General features: G+C 34.4%; 1 protein-coding gene across 4 annotated transcripts in view; it reads left to right on the forward strand.

Moving 5' to 3' along the window:
- The window catches only part of lin54 (lin-54 DREAM MuvB core complex component), a 20,387-nt gene extending 8,294 nt beyond the window's left edge, over positions 1 to 12,093 (forward strand). For all 4 annotated transcript variants that reach the window (XM_051121428.1, XM_051121430.1, XM_051121432.1 and 1 more), the window contains 9 exons: positions 1,145 to 1,346; positions 5,093 to 5,163; positions 5,303 to 5,500; positions 5,584 to 5,675; positions 5,798 to 5,869; positions 6,829 to 6,931; positions 9,053 to 9,190; positions 9,272 to 9,474; positions 11,192 to 12,093. In XM_051121428.1, coding sequence (XP_050977385.1) covers positions 1,145 to 1,346; positions 5,093 to 5,163; positions 5,303 to 5,500; positions 5,584 to 5,675; positions 5,798 to 5,869; positions 6,829 to 6,931; positions 9,053 to 9,190; positions 9,272 to 9,474; positions 11,192 to 11,390 — 1,278 coding nt within the window. In that variant the 3' untranslated portion in view covers positions 11,391 to 12,093. The remainder of the gene's footprint in view (positions 1 to 1,144; positions 1,347 to 5,092; positions 5,164 to 5,302; positions 5,501 to 5,583; positions 5,676 to 5,797; positions 5,870 to 6,828; positions 6,932 to 9,052; positions 9,191 to 9,271; positions 9,475 to 11,191) is intronic.
- The last annotated feature ends 5,618 nt before the right edge of the window (positions 12,094 to 17,711 follow it).

Genomic DNA, 17,711 nt, shown 5'->3' on the forward strand with positions numbered 1-17,711 from the left:
TGCAATAACTAGGGCCCTATGATGCGGAAAACGCGGACGAAGTCGCGAAATCCAGTCATAAAAACGGAATTTACTGAATAACTTGGAATGTCACAAAATTTGTCAAAGTTGGAATGAATTAATCAAAAGTAGGTCATTACACTTAAATCAAACCGCAATATGGACTAGTATCTGTAAATATTACGCCGCAAAAATGGCATTTAAATGTGAATCCTGCATGTTCTGCGTGTCTCTTTTAATGAATGGAGCAGACGAGTGGTTTTGTTTACTACACACACTGAAGCACAAATGACGCTCGCAGTGATTTCAGCGCCTGTCGTTTCACTGAAAGAGGACATAAATGCATGAACAATATCTGCTGAGAGTCACTTCATGAGCATTTGACCGCACTATTTTAGGAAAACTAGCGTTATATCATATACACACAGAAATGTAAAGGTAGATGCAGCAACCCGTCAAAATAAAAGTCCAGTTTAACTTGAAGACATTGTGCCAGATAGATATTACTACTATTACTACTACTTCTAAAGTGAAACAAACCATATTTTTTTTAGGGTATAATCACACAACTTTTTTTCCATGTTTTAATTTTAATAGTAAATTCCCCTTTGTTTGCCAAAAACGTTCGCTTAATTTTTAATAATTAAAAGATAAATTAAATTGTTTTATGCCTTAATTTGATAACCACAATTTTTTAAATACACAACACAGAATTTCTGAGGGGAAAAAAAACTTTCACAAGGCTATTTAAAGAATAAATTTGAATAAATTATGTATGCATTCAAATAATTAGACATGCTAAAACACAGAATTACAATAAAACATATGGTGAGAAAAATAAAACATTTCATAGGGCCATAAACATGTCATTTTTGTTAAACCTTTATTAAATTGATGTGAAATTGTATACGTTTCATGATTTTAATTAATTGGACATGATCTTTGAGTAATAAAATTTAATTTAACCAAGGTAGTTGAGAAAAATTAAAACGTGAATAAAACAGAATTTGGAAAAAAATAAAATGGAATTTGGGGAAAAATAAAACTGATTTTATAGGGCCCTAAATAACATCCTGTATTACAGTGTAATTTTGTGTATAGCAACAGTACATGTTGATGTTAAAATTTCAATTTCTGTGTACAGACTGTAAAGCCGGTGCAGACAGTGGGAGGAGTGGGAACATCTCAGTTTAAGACCATCATCCCCCTCACCACACCTCCCAACGTGCAGCAGATCCAGGTGCCGGGCAGCCGCTTCCATTATGTGCGTCTGGTAACGGCCACCACCGGCAGCAGCACCGTACAGTCGGGCAGCAGCACCAGCACCAACCCTTCCATCCAACCAGGTGAGTCTATAACAGTCAAACCCATGTGAGGGGTGGCAAAATGAAAGAATTTAAAGGGATAGTTTACCCAAAAATGAAAATTACACCATGATTTATTCACTCTAAAACTGTCCTCAGTGTTTATAACTTTATTCTTTCAGATGAATACAATCAGAGTTATATTAAAAAATGTCCTGGTTCTTCGAAGATTTATAATGGCAGTGAATGGCTGTTGAGATTTTGAGGCAAAATAAAGTATATCCATCCATCATAAAAAGTACTCCAGATGCTCTGATGTGGTATTAATAAAATCCTTTTGTAGTGAATCGTTGCATTTGTGGAAGACTAATATCCGTATTTAAAACTTTGAAAATCGTAATCTCTAGCTTCTGCTAACTGTCATGAGTTGCGTTCCAGTGGATGACGTAGTATGTAGGTGTAGCGTAAGCTTCAGTGAGAATATGCTAGTTGCGAGAACCAAGTTTAGTTTTAAGCAAAGGTAGACCAGTCTCCTCTTGGCTAATATCATCCAGCATTTTCTTTACAAATCCTTGTTTTGTATGGGAAGCTTATTGAAAATTATTGAATTATGTATCTATGAAATAAGTGTTTTTTTTTTTTTTTTTTGTTTTTTTTTGTTTGTTTTTTTTCCATTGAGCGCACATCTTTTCATGCATTTTAAAAAAACATCACACTTTTTTCACTGACTACAGTTAATGCCATAAAACTAGCGAAACAAGACGCGAAAAGAGGAACCAATGAACCAAATCAGTTGAGTCATTTATGCTGGAACCTCTTCGACTGATTCAAACTCGTGACTTCAATCATTCATTTCAAGCGATTCATTAGCAAAAGCTGGATGAAATTAAAAGAGCCATTCATTTTCAAATTTTGACAACGCTTGTAACTATTTTAAAAAGCACGTAGTGATGGATAAAACTGAGCTTTTCGAAACTAAATCAATTAAACCAACATTTCACAAAATGATTCGCTGTCCAATTGGATTGCGTATTGCGAATCATTTGTTTTAGGTCGGAACTTTACATATCATGAGTCATTCGATTCAGATCATTCGATTTGATTTAGATCAGAATCATTTTGGACTGAATGATTCTTTGATTTAGATCGGGAATGGGTTTGTGAATCATTTTCAGATCGGGAATTTGAGAGTGGATCGTGAATCAGTTTATTTATACCAAAACTTTGGAGCAGGTTCGAAAATCTTTTGCTTTAGATCAGAACTTTGATTCAGTTCAGGACTCTGGAGAGCATATGGGGAATCATTTGTTTCAGATCAGGATTTTGGAGTGGTTTTGCAAATCTTTTTTTTTTTTTTTCCTGATGTTTTTTTTTTTTTTATTTTATTTTATTTTTTTATTTTTTGTTAACAGTAGAAAACATTAAACAATTAAGGCAGTAGAGTTATAAAACAAAACCGAGATAAAAAAAAAGAGTATACATGAATACAAATCCCTTAAGAAAATTAACCATGGTTTAACTATAGTAAAAGTGTAGTATACGTTGTAGGAATAATACTTTGCATGTGCTTCACTTTATTTTTTTTTTATCCATTTTGTTTTATTAGTATATTTTTATATATTTTTTTTTTTTTGTGTGTGTGTGTGTGTGTGTGAGCCCTCTGATTACAGTCCTTGAAAATCAAAAAAGTGTTGCTTGAAAAGTCCTTGAAAGTTCTGGAATTTAATTTTACAGTACCTGTACGAACCCTGTTATACAAACTCATCAATTCGCTTCAGAAGGCCTTTATTAACCCCCAGGAGCTGTGTGTTTTTATGATGGATGATTACTCTTTATTTTGCTTGAAAATCACAACAGCCATTCACTGCCATTATAAAGCTTGAAAGAGCCAGGACATTTTTTTTTAAAATAACTCCAATTGTATTTGTCTGAAAGAAGAAAGTCATATACACCTAGGTTGGCTTGAGGGTGAGTAAATTGTCAGGTGATTTTTCATTTTTGGGTAAACTATTCCTTTAACCCTTTCAGTTCTGGTTGTGCATTCTCTTAATGATTATTAAAGTATGCTTATAGAATAAATAATTAGAAAAGAAATGCAGTTCCATTGCCAAACAGGCTTAGACATCTGAAAAATGAGTCTGCTTTTAATTTATTCCCTTAATTTAGGCTATATTTAGAACATAAAAATCTGCAAGTCTGCACGTGTCTGTGTGAATGAGTGGTGTTGTTTTTGGTCTTCACATACTCAAGCACTTAATGCTTGTGGTGTTTTCAGCATCTGTCATCAACAAACTGTTGTGAAAAAAAAAAAAAAAAATATATTAACATTACATTGATTCGTTAATATTTTAAGGAATATCCAGGATATTTTTTTTTTCATCTGTTTAAATTTATACAGTATGCAAGTTCTTTTGTGCAGCACCATGTTAGACAAAAAAGTGTTTTGTTGTTCTAAAAGACTTATTAAATTGTAAAAGTTTTCTACACTAATTTCAGAATTTGATAAATTTGTTAAACCATAAAGGACAGAATATAGGAATTAATTTATTAATTACCCTGTTAAATTTATTTTTAGTCTTTTTAGAGGTGATTAAATGCAATCCATCGATTGGCCTTAACTGTGCTGAATTAAGAAAAAAAAGTGGTATAATTTATTTTTCAAAAAAAATGCGTTATATACTACCAGTCAAAAGTTTTTAAACGGAAAGATTTTTTTAAAATAAGTCCCTTCTGTTCACCAAGCTTGCAATTATTTGACCCAAAATACAGTAAAATTGTGAAATATTTTTACTATATTTAAAAGAACTGTTTTCTATTTGAATATATTTTAAAATGTAATTTATTCCTGTGATTTCAAAGCTGAATTTTTAGCATCCTTACTCCAGTCACAACATATGATCCTTCAGAAATCATTTTAATATTCTGATTTGCTGCTCAAAAAACATAATAATAATAATAATAATAATAATAATAATAATTATTATTTATTATTATTATTATTATTATTATTATTATTATTATTATTATTATTATTATTATTATGTTGAAAGTAGCTGAGCATTTTTTTTATTTTTTTTTTTTTTTTTTTTTTCAGATTTCTTTGAATAGAAAGTTCAGAAGAACAGCATTTATCTGAAATAGAAATCTTTTGTAACATTTTAAATGTCTTTATCATTTTTCATCAATTTAAAGCATCCTTGCTAAATGGAAGTATTTATTTCTAAATTTTATTTTTAGTTTAATTTTTAGTTTAATTTTAGTTTAATTTGTATAATCTGCTTTTGCTGTGTTTTGGATCAAATAAATGCAGGCTTAGTGAGCAGAAGAGACTTAAATATTTAAAATCTTACTGTTCAAAAACTTTTGACTGGTAGTGTATGTAATATCAGTATTAATATGACACTATCAGTAACTACACTGATTTCAGTCTTCTTTTTTTTTTTTTTTTTTTTTTTTCGAGCTGTATTTTTGGTTTTTGTGTGTTAAGTTGTGTGTGAGTAAAAAGAGCCATCAAACTACACCTTGTAGATTCAGATGTTTTTTTTTCCTGTATAAGAACTGTTTTTTTTTAGTTCCCAACCATCCCTGTAAGAGTCTTTCCAAATATTTAGTAAAATAATTCATGTTTTAGGCAATGACCCAACCCTCCTGTCACGCAGTATAGTTTTTCTAATGGGTGCACCGCAGTGATCCTTTTTTGGAATGACGTTACTAATAGGATTGAAAATGAATTGGATCATACGTGATTTAAGAAAATCCAATAACAAATTTACTGTTGTGTTTCAAAGCCAAGCCTGTGATGATGAATGCTGCAGTACGGATGTCTGTACCCATCGTCCCAGCACAGACCGTCAAACAGGTACACGCCTAGTTTACTACACACATACAGTTAAACAATGACACCATTGTTATGGACGATCTTGCAGTTTTGGTTTGCTTGCTGAATCGGTAATTCAGCAAAAACATTTCACACATGCTTGACCATATTTTGTGCACAGGTTGTACCCAAACCCTTGACGTCAGCAGCCCAGGTGGTGACCACCAGTCAGACGCCCCAGCGTCTCATCATGCCAGCCACACATTTGCCACAGATCCAGCCCAACCTCACCAACCTACCGCCGGGCACTGTGCTCGCCCCCGCCCACGGCTCTGGGAACATGGGCTACGCTGTGTTACCAGCTCCATATGTTACGCAGGTTCGTATGTCAGCGATGGAGCAGGACATATGACTTTGTCTAGTTGTTTTTGTGGGATTGTCTCATCTTCCTTGCTTCCATAGATCCCTCAGCCTGCATTTGTGACTTTGACCAGCAGCTCCACCTTCTCAACAGCCACCCCTATACAGACTCAAGCCAGGCTTTCACTCAATGGGTGAGCTGAGCGCCAAACTGTTGTGTGTGTGTGTGTGTGTGTGTGTGTATATATATATATATATATATATATATATATACAAATTCACCCTCAGGTTACATTTTGCCTATGTTTTATTACAGTTTATCAACGTCCGAAGCAACTTCAAGGCCGAGAAAACCTTGCAACTGCACACGGTCACAGTGTCTGAAGTTGTAAGTGTTACCCGGCATTTGTTTCCATTCTCTGAAAATTGAAAAATGGCCCATATAAACGGTATAATCTGTGTCAGCTGCTACATTTGGCAAGTGCTTTCATAGTTTCCACATCCAGTTGTATAATATTATAACCACTTTCTTTCTTTTTAACAATCTGCAATTCAGTTCTCATACTGTCAGATTCACTAGTAAGAACAATTCTGACATGCAGGAAGTAAATTATTAGAGGTGTGAGTTTAACCTAATGTTATTGCTCACAAGCACCCCCTGTCTAGCAGTTTAAATATTGGCAATGGCTGCTGCTTTTTAGCTTTGCCTGAAACATCACATGTACTGCCATTCAAATGTTTTGGGTCAGTAAAATTACTTTGGAGCCTGTTTTTTAAAGAAATTATTATTTGTGCTCCGCAAGAATGCATTAAATTGTTTTACATTTTATGATTTCAAAATTCCAAATTTTGAATTTTAGAATCTTACAAAATATTTCTTTCAAAAAACTGCTGTTCTTTTGAAATTTATATTCATCAGCAGATCTTGAAAAAAGCATTTTTCTATTAAAAAGTAAATCGCAAATTTTCAAAACTGATCATTTCTTGAGCAGCAAATCAGCATATTAGAATGATTTCTGAAGGATGATGTGACACTGAAGACTTGAGTAATGATGCTGAAAATTCAGCTTTGCATCACAGGAACACATTTTTAAACATTAAAATAGAGAACAGTTATTTTAAATTGTAATAATTTACAGTATTTGTAATATCTGTATGTATTTTGGTCAAATAAATGCAGCCTTGTTGAGCAAAAGAAACTTTAAACATCTTTAAAAATCTTTAAAAATCGTACTTTTTCTAAACTTTTGATCATTGATGTTACTCTTAAGGCAGCTGCAGTTTTTTTTCTTGAATTGTATTTTGCAATTACACTGCATTTACACTGTTTAATCTCTCATTTTACAGGTATTGTGATTGCTTTGCCAATGGGGAATTCTGTAATAACTGCAACTGTGTTAACTGCTTCAACAACCTTGATCATGAGAGTGAAAGACTGAAGGCCATCAAGGTAATGAATTACTGCATATTTTAGGGCCTTATGAAATCACTTTTACTTTTTTTCCCAAATTAGCACTGAAACCCTATTGTAATTGTTAGAATGGTCACAGATCAGAGATCTCCACGTAGAACTGATCGTGCAGACCAAACCGTAAGTCGTAAAGACTTGAAACTTGGAGGGATGGTACTAACACCGCTGACAATGTGACCACGGCTCGCCCCATTCGGCCTGATGAGGGCGTTACAGCGATCAAAAGTACAAAATCGCTCAGAACTCCTAAACCGTCAGTTGCAGGCTCAAGTGTCTTATTTCGATGGAGTCCTTGGCTCACGCTGGAAAAAATGCATGCCTCAGATTCGATCGTGAATCTTTGGATTTTTTTTGAAAACCTATTTTTGCAAACTAGTCCTAGTCCTTGGAACCAAACCAGTGCAGAAAGATTCTCTGGTGTAAATATCAATAATTATTAAAAAATAAAAGTAGAATTTTCGACTCACCATCACGAAGGGATGCCAAAACATTCGAAAGGGGCGGGGACACTTTTAGCAAAATGCCTATAACTCCTAAACGGAATGAGATATCGCCACCAAACTCCAGAACACTTACGTAAGAACTCAAGGTCACAGGACAAAAAAACATAAAAAAAAAAAAAACATAAAAATGGCTATAACTGCGCAACCATTTTTCCCATCAATGTGAAAATCAGCGTGCACAGTCTTGGTCTGAAGTGCCACAAGTAACTACAAGAACATTTGCGTATCACAAAAAACATGGCTGTTAGACAAGATTAATGGAGGATGATGGTAACAAAACTCGGTGGGCCTGTTTGAATCGCAGACCCAAAGGTCTGAGAGAAATTTGAAAGAAATCGGCCACTGGGGGGCGATATCGCATTTTTCACGCATGCGCACAATATCAGACGACAGACCTCCTACTACAGATCAACTTTGCCTCTAGAACCACTGCTGTCAATCAAATTGTTTGTTAAATGATTGAGAAGAAAAAAAAAAAAAATTTTTGCGAGCTAGTCATATGTTTCTAGCTCAATCTGGGGAAAAAACATTGCAGCACAATTCTCTGAACTCTCTAGGTCAATAATTATCAAAAAAAAAGTCAAATTTACCCTTTGAGAAGCTATAAGGGGTCGTTAAGAAAAGGGGCCTGTCCAGATTTACCCAAAATCTTATAAAGCCTAAAGGAAAACTCAAAATTTGGCTCTATGACAGTCATAAACATTAAAAAACATCATATTTCTTTGGTAATTTCCCCGAAAAAAAAAAAAAAAAAAAAAAAAAAAAAAAAAAAAGCTTTTTAATCATTGATTTAGGTGGGTACAGCCTTGCTAAATAATATGTAATGTCTTTTTCCTTATATGCGTAAATGCCTTAAGCTTAACCCTGGAAATCACTTTTTCAAATTCCATTTTTTCCATTTTAATTTTTCTAGACTGCATTTTAATGGTTAAATAAAATAAAAATAAAAAAGCATATTTAATTGAAATCATAAAACTTAAACAAAAAACATAAAACATAATTTAATGGCAATTTCTAAAGAGTTTAACACACACACACACCATTATTTCTCTTTCTTTTTTTTTTCCAGAAATACTGTGTGTGCTTTTTTAAATATTTCTTTAAAAAATGTGTGTAGTAAACGAAACTGCACGTCTGCGTCATTCATTTACACTGAGTCAGAACATCCAGGATTAATATTCAAACAATCTTTTTGCAGCTTAATATTCACAGACACTAGTCCATAATTATGTTTTGATTTAAGTGTACTGACCTACTTTTGATTTATTCATCCAAAATTTGGCAGACTTCGTGATATTCCACGTTACACAGTAAATTACATTCTTAGAACTGGCTTCCAGGATTCTGTCTGATTTTTCTGTGTCACGGAAATCATAGGGCCTTACTATTTGTAGATCTCCATTATATTTTTTTCTTTGCTGTTTTTTTTTTTTCTATCTCACTACAAATGTAGTATTTGACAGTCAACAACCACCTAGCAATAGCAAAGCTATGCCTTTGACATCTTGTTTGCCTCGCTGTACAGGACAGTTCAGCTGTAATGCTTTGAAAATCTATAGGCATCAAATGAAGTATGAAGTAATGTATTTTGTCCCAGGCATGTTTAGACAGAAACCCTGTGGCTTTCAAGCCCAAGATCGGCAAAGGCAAAGAAGGGGAGTCCGACAGGAGACACAGCAAAGGCTGCAACTGTAAGAAGTCTGGCTGTCTGAAAAACTACTGCGAGTGTTATGAGGTAAGTGTTGGCACACTGCAGTGATAGGGTTTTTCACTTGTGTTTAGGACCAGATATCATTCTGTTGTCTGTTTGCATTAGGCAAAGATCATGTGTTCGTCCATCTGCAAATGCATGGGCTGCAAGAACTTCGAGGAGAGTCCAGAGAGGAAGACGCTGATGCACCTGGCAGACGCTGCAGAGGTGCGAGTTCAGCAGCAAACCGCAGCCAAAACCAAACTCTCCTCACAGATCTCAGATCTACTCACCAGAACCACACCGGCCGTCACCAGCGGAGGCGGAAAGTACGTCCCACCTTCCCTTTATCAGCTCTGCATTATGTCTCTCTATCACAAGTTTTGTGTCGTTCAGTCTATTCTGTCATACATATATCCACCAATTACCCATGAACCACCAAGCACCTTGACAACTTCCTAGCAATTTCCCAAGCGACCACATAATGCCTTCTTGGTGTTCTCACAAGCGATAACGGTGTACCAGTTCTAACACCATGGCAAAAGTTCGAGCAAAGAATGCTAACTGTTCTGTCTTTGGCTGCACAGAACACTATTTAGAGTCCCAGCTTTAAAGGAGACAAGAGAGCAGTGGATTTATTGATTTATTTACTGTATATTATGCTGCTGCCACACAGATCTAATATAAACAGGGCTCTACAGTGCTACCATTTCAATTGCATTTGCGACTGAAAACTACCACGTGTGACTGGAAAAAATATTTAGGAGCACTGTGTGCGACTGACCCGATCAGCATATTTGTGTTTGCGCTGAGAGGAGCTTCAAAGGTTTCTATGTGTTTTTGCAACGTTGAGTAATGTATCACAGACATATGTCGCCAATCCTTTCATTAACAAAGTGTAGAGAGAGTGTAAATAAGAGATTGATTGTGCAGTGTAGAGAGCTTCGTTGATTATAATGGAACTTTGTGAGATCGTGATGAACTAAGATGAGTGACAGCTTTTAATGATTTCTAAGGGAGTTTGTAAATGGGATATTGATTTAATACAACAGTTAAATAAACAGGAAGTTAATATTAAGTGACTTACATTGTCTGAATATAACACTATTGCCTGATTTTGCTCCATTTCATCAAAAATAGTCTGAAACAAGTCACAACTGCGCCGCTGCACATCTCCATTCAAACACAATGGTGTTTCATTTGTGAGTGAATTTTTTTTTTTTTTTTTTTAACAAAAGGTGACATACTTTAAAGTTAGAAAGATGCCATTACAAAGGTAAAAACAAAATTCCCCTGTAAATCACTTTAAGGAGTCAAATATCACCTTGTAATGGGAAGGCTAATTTTTTATTAATCAGATTTTTTTTTTGATTATTGATTAGAAGGTGCTCCTGAAATTTTGACTGTGCTTCTGATTTGTTAAAGAGAAAAGTAAGCGTAGAGCCCTGATAAACATGGGATTTCTTTCCTAGCAGTTTACCATCACAGACATAACCGACTGTTTTTGTAACTTGTGTGTTTTTAACATAAACTTGTGTGTATTTGACAGTTTAAGTGCAATAAGACATAAAAGAGAACTTAGTTTTGTAGTCTGTGCTCTCCGTAAACCCCAAATCATAAGTTTAAACTAATATTTAAAACGTATGATTTCAGTTCAGTAGACATGGTAATGAAAACCGAACAGATTTTTTTTAGCAGAGTATCTGAGGTACAAGCTGTAAAGGCACAGCTCTATTCTGGAAAAGGGGGCGGGGAGCAGCAGCTCATTTGCATTTAAAGAGACATGCACGAAAACAGCGTGTTTCTGCTTTCACTCAAAATAGGCATTTTAAAAATGATATAATAAATGATCTCTGGGGTATTTTGAGCTGAAGCTTCACAGACACATTCTGGGGACACCTGAGATTTATATTTCATATTGTTAAAAAGGACATAATAGGTCTCACTTAAGTGGTAAGTTGGTAATTGTCTATGTAAAAACGGCCTATGGTAAACTGTCTAGAAACCACATTTAAGAGTGATCTTCTTGTAATCTTCTTTTTCCAGGTTGCCATACACATTCGTAACAAAGGAAGTGGCTGAAGCGACGTGTGACTGTTTGCTGGAGCAGGCCGAGCAGGCCGAACTCACCAACCAACCTCAGGCCGTGGCAGAACGCCTCATTCTGGAGGAGTTTGGTCGCTGCCTCAGGAGAATCATCAGTTTTGCTGGCAAAGCCAAGACGGACTGTCCCATCAACTGCTAGAGCCGTGGCCCTAAGTGTTGCTGAACCTAGAACCGGGCTCCACCGAGGGCACTTTCGCCGGCCCCTTGTATGGATTCATGGGCCTTCTAATAAAAAAACACAAACCAGAACTTCCCATTGGCCTGTGTGGAAATGTGTGTGGAGGACGCACTATATTCAGTAGGAGGACTACAGTACTTGATCGTAGCCCCTGCATTGGACATAAACTGTTTGCTTTATTGGAAGGGGTTTATTTTAGAACAATCGATACAATTTTAAGGTAGTTTTTGTTTTGTTTGGCAGTGTTTTCCACTTTTAAATCTGCATAATCATGATTTGTCTTTTAAAACTGGATTTTCATATTATCACTCACTGTCGTCTGAAAGCCCTTACTAATAACCTCGGGATGGTCAGGACCGGAAGGAACTTCCCTGCACATGTGATTACCCGTCTGATCATGACTTGTATACAGTAAGTAGCCTGTACTGTAGCTTCATTATATTTAAATGCTCGCAGCAGATTTTCTCCCTTGACCAGAATTGGCTTCAGTCTTCATCGTTCCATTCATGTTCAAGCATGCAAACATTCAGCTGGGCCGAAGGCTGTACGAGATTGAAGAAGAGCACGGCAGTACAGATGCCCTGTACTCCAAAAATCTATGAGAATAGATTTGAATCTTTACTAATGAAAAAAAAAAAAGCAGCTAAATAAGCTTTGTAATCCAGTAGTGAGTCTTAAAGCTTGGTTGATGAGCTCCTTCATCTCAGTCTGCAGATCAGTTGACAACCTGCTCGATTGTTTCAACAAGGTTTGTTTGTTTTGGGTTTCCTTTGCAGTTAAAGGTTGATCGGCTCTGTCAGGGCCGAATTAAACCAAACCTTTCCATACTCAGAGTCTGATGAGTCTACGCATATGTAATCGCTAACATAACACTTTATAATAACACCTGTCACAAACATGTTCAGTTCATATTACATCCCAAAATAAAATGTTTATCACTTAAAAAATGAAGATTAAGACTCAGAAAGGTTCACCTGAAAATGAAATTTGTATTTTGTACTTACCCTCGTGTCATTTCAAAACTGTATGACTTTATTCTGTGGAACATAAAAGATGATATTTTGAAAAATGTGTCAGTGTTTTTTTTTTTTTTTTTGTCCCCCCCCCCCCCTTTTTCATACTAAAGCCAATAGTAATCAAAACTTGAATGACATGAGGGTAGGTAAATGACACATTTTCATTTTTGGGTGCATAATGCAGGAAAAACGTCATTAGTGTAAATGTTATTTTGACTTGAAATCAACTGTATTACATTTAGCTTAATTTTTTATACCTTTTAGTAGTGTAAAGTTATTTTACAGTAATGAGAATAAAATGAGTTTGTTCATATAGAATTTTTGTAAACAATATATAAAGATGTGTATAATAAAAATAAAAAACTCATTCTCATTACTGTAATTGGTTAAACAGTTTGTTTTTAGTAGCGTAGTTTATAGTAATGCAAAACAAATTAGTTTTTTGTTTATATAAAATTTTCATAAACACTATATAATGCATAATGCAATCATTATGTGTAAATCTCATTCTCATTACTGTAATTATAATAATTTTCTATTTTTAATAAATATTCGTTTTTGTAGCATAAAAATGTACAGTAATGAGTATTAAAATTGCATTTATATAGAATTTGTACAAATAATAAGATAATTATTATGCATATTGCATAAAAATTATCACTGTATGGTAAAACTAAATAAAACTGAATTACAGTTTGTTGTTTTTTTCTCTTTTTTTAGAATGTAAAATAATTTTACACTAATGACAATGAAAAAATATTTTTCTTTTTACATAAAAAAATAATGGTCATTTTCGTGGTCCTAAAATGGGATTATGTATTAAAAAAAATGGACAGTGAACATTAAACCTTTTAATTTTGGGCTGAAATATGATGTGAACACATCCATTAACTGGCATAATTTGGTTTATGTTAATGGCTGTTTTTTCATGTGATATTAAAATAGTTCTATAGTAGATCAGATCACTCACAAGTGCTATAAGAAAAAACAAATCAACTCAAGGTGGTCTTTAGGTTTGGTTAACGCCATGATTTGGTTGGCACAGGTGCTTGATACATATTTTCAAGCATTATTTAAGAGCAGAGAACATGCTTTTTAGGACATTTTGCTCATAGTGCCTTCTCACATAACAGCTCACACTGTAAAAACAATTTGTTTATTCAACTTAAAATAATTTGTTACCCGGCTGCCTTAAGATTTTAAGTTCAATCAACTTAAAAATAGTTTAGTCAACTTGAAATGTTAAGTTGTACTAAGTGACAACTTATATATTTGCGTTCATTCAACTTAAAATCTTAAGGCAGCTTGGTAACAAGCCCACACTGTAAAAAACAATTTGTTAATTCAACTTAAAATAATTTGTTACCCGGCTGCCTTAAAATTTTAAGCTCAATCAACTTAAAAATAGTTTAGTCAACTTGAAATGTTAAGTGACAACTTAGATATTTGAGTTCATTCAACTTAAAATTTTAAGTCAGCTGGGTAACAAGCCCAATTTTTTAACAAACCAACTTGTTTGTTCAGTAAACCCAAATATCTAAGTTTTCACTTAGTTCAACTTAAAATTAAGTTGACTAAACTTATTTGAGTTGACTGAACTTAAAATTTTAAGTCTGCAGGGTAACAAATTATTTTAAGTTGACTCAACAAATTGTGTTTTTTGTTTTTTACGGTGCAAACAATTCTCCACTGTGCTCAGTATAAGTCTGCTTTCTTAAATTAAACAGTAGATGAAAAATGAAAATTTCAGAAAGTTACAAATGGAGGAACTATGAAGGAACTCAACTGCTTGTTGAATGCAAATTTTATTCATCACTAAACAGACCATCACACTGTCATAAGGCCATGTGATATTTTTGACATTTTATAGCACATTACAGCACATTTATATTTCACTATCAAACAGCTGGATAAGTGTGCACCTGTACAAACAGTTTAATAAAAGTGTGGAGCCGTGCGATGTTTCCTTAAGACCTTCATGAAATATAGCTTATGCACCTTGTTATGCCTTAATAACCATCTTTATACTCAGGGCTTTTTTATGTAAATATCCTCAATTAATAGTAAACATTATTTAGCTGCATGACTGCAAGCAATCTAGACGACTTCTGATTCTCATTACTGCATTGCGCTCTTTCAGCAGCTGTTTTGGATATAACTTCATCACAACCGCATCTTCCAAATAATGCATATGCCCACAGTACTTTTTTTTGCTATGACTTGCTGTAGAGAAGACATGATAATGCAGGGCGCCTCACCTGTGCCATCCAAAACTCCAGTATCTTCCCAGCTTTAGTTGTTTATCATCTTTTTCATATTGTATGGTGATAAACACTGTTCATACTCCAGACCCTTTCCTCCTGACAGATGCAAATGATTTTCAGGTTGTACTTTGTCTAAAAAAAGAAGATTATGAACAGTGAGTTCATATCTTTGTACGTATATAGCCAGTCAATGTTGTATAAATGTAAATGAACATTAGTGCTTCTTTGTACCTTTCTGAAAATTGCCATGTTTTTCACAAATGAAACCCTTCACTAATGTATAAATGTTTCCACGTTTTCATATGACGAGTTGTATAAGACTGTAGTGTTTGAGTTTTGTTGACTTCGCTCATTGCTTTTTCAGTTTGTCCTTTTCTGTTTAACACATACCATGTCTATCCATGTGATTAAACACCATGTATCAGAATTAAAATTCCTCTGAACTACATTGAAAGTTTATTTTCAGTGTCCTACTCATTAAAAGAGCGATGAAGAAACCATTTTACACTCCATTATAAGCACTCCTGTCATTTCATTGTTTTGTTGAATTTCATTTGTCTGTCAGGTAAACATTTTGCATTGAGGTCCTTTACAACTCACTGATTAATCAAGAATAAAAACTGCTATAACCTGTTCTTCTAGTAAAATAAGTTCAAATTAATTTAATATCAATAAAATATGTCAATAAAAACAACAACTAGATGAGTAAAGTTTGAGAACAAACTTTAAGTTGGCTTGAGAAAGCCTAGCCTGAACGTTTGAAGCAGTTGTAATAGTATGGAAGCAGCTAGCATGATTTAACACATTGCTTACATGATTTAACATGATTAGCTTATTGCTTGTATTTTTATAGGGTGATTGCAATGTTGTTAGCATGATTAGCATGTTGTTATCATAATTTGCAAGTTACTAGAATGTTGTTAGCATGATTAGCCTGATTAGCATGTTGATAACATGTTTCACACATGATTAGCATGTTACTAGCATGTTTCTAACATGGCTAACATGTTACTAGCTTGTTGTTAACATGTTTCTAGCATGATTAACAAAGTTGCTAGCATGTTTCTAGCATGATTAGCATGTCGCTAGCATGTTTCTGGCATGATTAACAAGTTGCCAACATGTTTCTGGCATGATGAGCAAGTTATTGGCTTGATGTTAGCATGATTAGCATGTTTCTAACATGATTAGCAACTTACTAACATGTTGTTAGCATTTTTCTAGTATGTATAGTATGTATAGTAGTATGTATAGTAACATGTATAGTAACATGTAACTAGCACATTGCTAGCATGATTACCAAGTTACTAGCATGTTGTTAGCATGATTAGCATGTTACTAGCATGTTGCTAACATGATTGACAAGTTACTAGCATGCTGCAAGATGATTAGCGTGTTGTTAGCATGTTTCTAATATGATTAGCATGTTACTAACATTTTGTTAGCATGTTTCTAACATAATTAACATGATTAGCATGTTACTAGCATGTTGCTAACATGTTTCTATCATGATCAGCATGTTATTAGCATGTTGTTAGCATGATTAACATGTTACTAGCATGTTGCTAACGTGATTGGCAAGTTACTAGCATGCTGCAAGCTGATTAGCATGTTGTTAGCATGTTTCTAACATGATTATCATGTTACTAGCATTTTGTTAACATGTTTCTAACATGATTAGCATGTTATTAGCATGTTGTTAGCATGATTAGCATGTTACTAGCATGTTGCTAACATGATTGGCAAGTTACTAGCATGCTGCAAGCTGATTAGCATGTTGTTAGCATGTTTCAAACATGATTAGCATGTTACTAGCATTTTGTTAGCATGTTTCTAACATAATTAACATGATTAGCATGTTACTAGCACGTTGCTATGTTTCTATCATGATTAGCATGTTATTAGCATGTTGTTAGCATAATTAGCATATTACTAGCATGTTGTTAACATGATTGACAAGTTACTAGCATGCTGCAAGCTGATTAGCATGTTGTTAGCATGTTTCTAACATGATTAGCATGTTACTAGCACGTTGCTAGCATGTTTCTATCGTGATTAGCATGTTATTAGCATGTTGTTAGTATGATTAGCATGTTGCTAACATGATTGTCAAGTTACTAGCATGCTGCAAGCTGATTAGCATGTTGTTAGCATGTTTCTAACATGATTAGCATGTTACTAGCATTTTGTTAGCATGTTTCTAACATAATTAGCATGATTAACATGTTACTAGCACGTTGCTAGCATGTTTCTATCATGATTAGCATGTTGTTAGCATGTTGTTAGCATGATTAGCATGTTACTAGCATGTTGTTAGCATGATTAACAAATTACTAGCATGTTGCTAGCATGATTTAGATAGCTAGATAGATTAGAAATATTAGAAATCTTAGAGTGGAAGCTTAAACGAGTCTAAATGGATTATAAATAGTACACAGAAAAGAAGTTTGATTGAGCCTCAAGGGATTCTGGGAGTTTGAAGAGTGTTGGCTCATTTGAACATTCCGTCAATGTAAGTCTAGGGGATTTTTGGTGGTTTTGATAGTCTGGTTTATGAAAACCGTAAGCCGGATCAGTTAGAAAAGATACAGCACACCGAGTCAGACCAGTCTGAAGGTCTGGGCCGAGTTTGGTGGTTCTAGCTTGAAAGCTCTAGGAGGAGGTAGATACCGAAATTTGGCTCAGAAGAAGAAGAATAATAATCTTAAATAGTAGATCAGTAAGTGACTTTCTCAAGCCGACTTAATAAAACATTTCAAAATGACTTGCTGTTGCTACAGAGGACGACGTCGTTATTTATCTTTCATATTTTGAATTCCCGCGCGTTTTTATGTAATAGTAGCTAGCAACTATGTTCGCCTATATTTTTTGTTATATTTACAACGTAGGCCTATAATTCTTCAAATAAAGCCTTTAAAAATGTACCGTACAAACAAACTCACTCTGTGGTGCAAACGTTCACTCCAGTTCTCCAGATGGCGCTGCTAGCAAGAAAACAATAG

Source organism: Labeo rohita, chromosome 10, assembly GCF_022985175.1.
Source record: "Labeo rohita strain BAU-BD-2019 chromosome 10, IGBB_LRoh.1.0, whole genome shotgun sequence".
NCBI classification, from domain to species: Eukaryota; Metazoa; Chordata; class Actinopteri; order Cypriniformes; family Cyprinidae; genus Labeo; species Labeo rohita.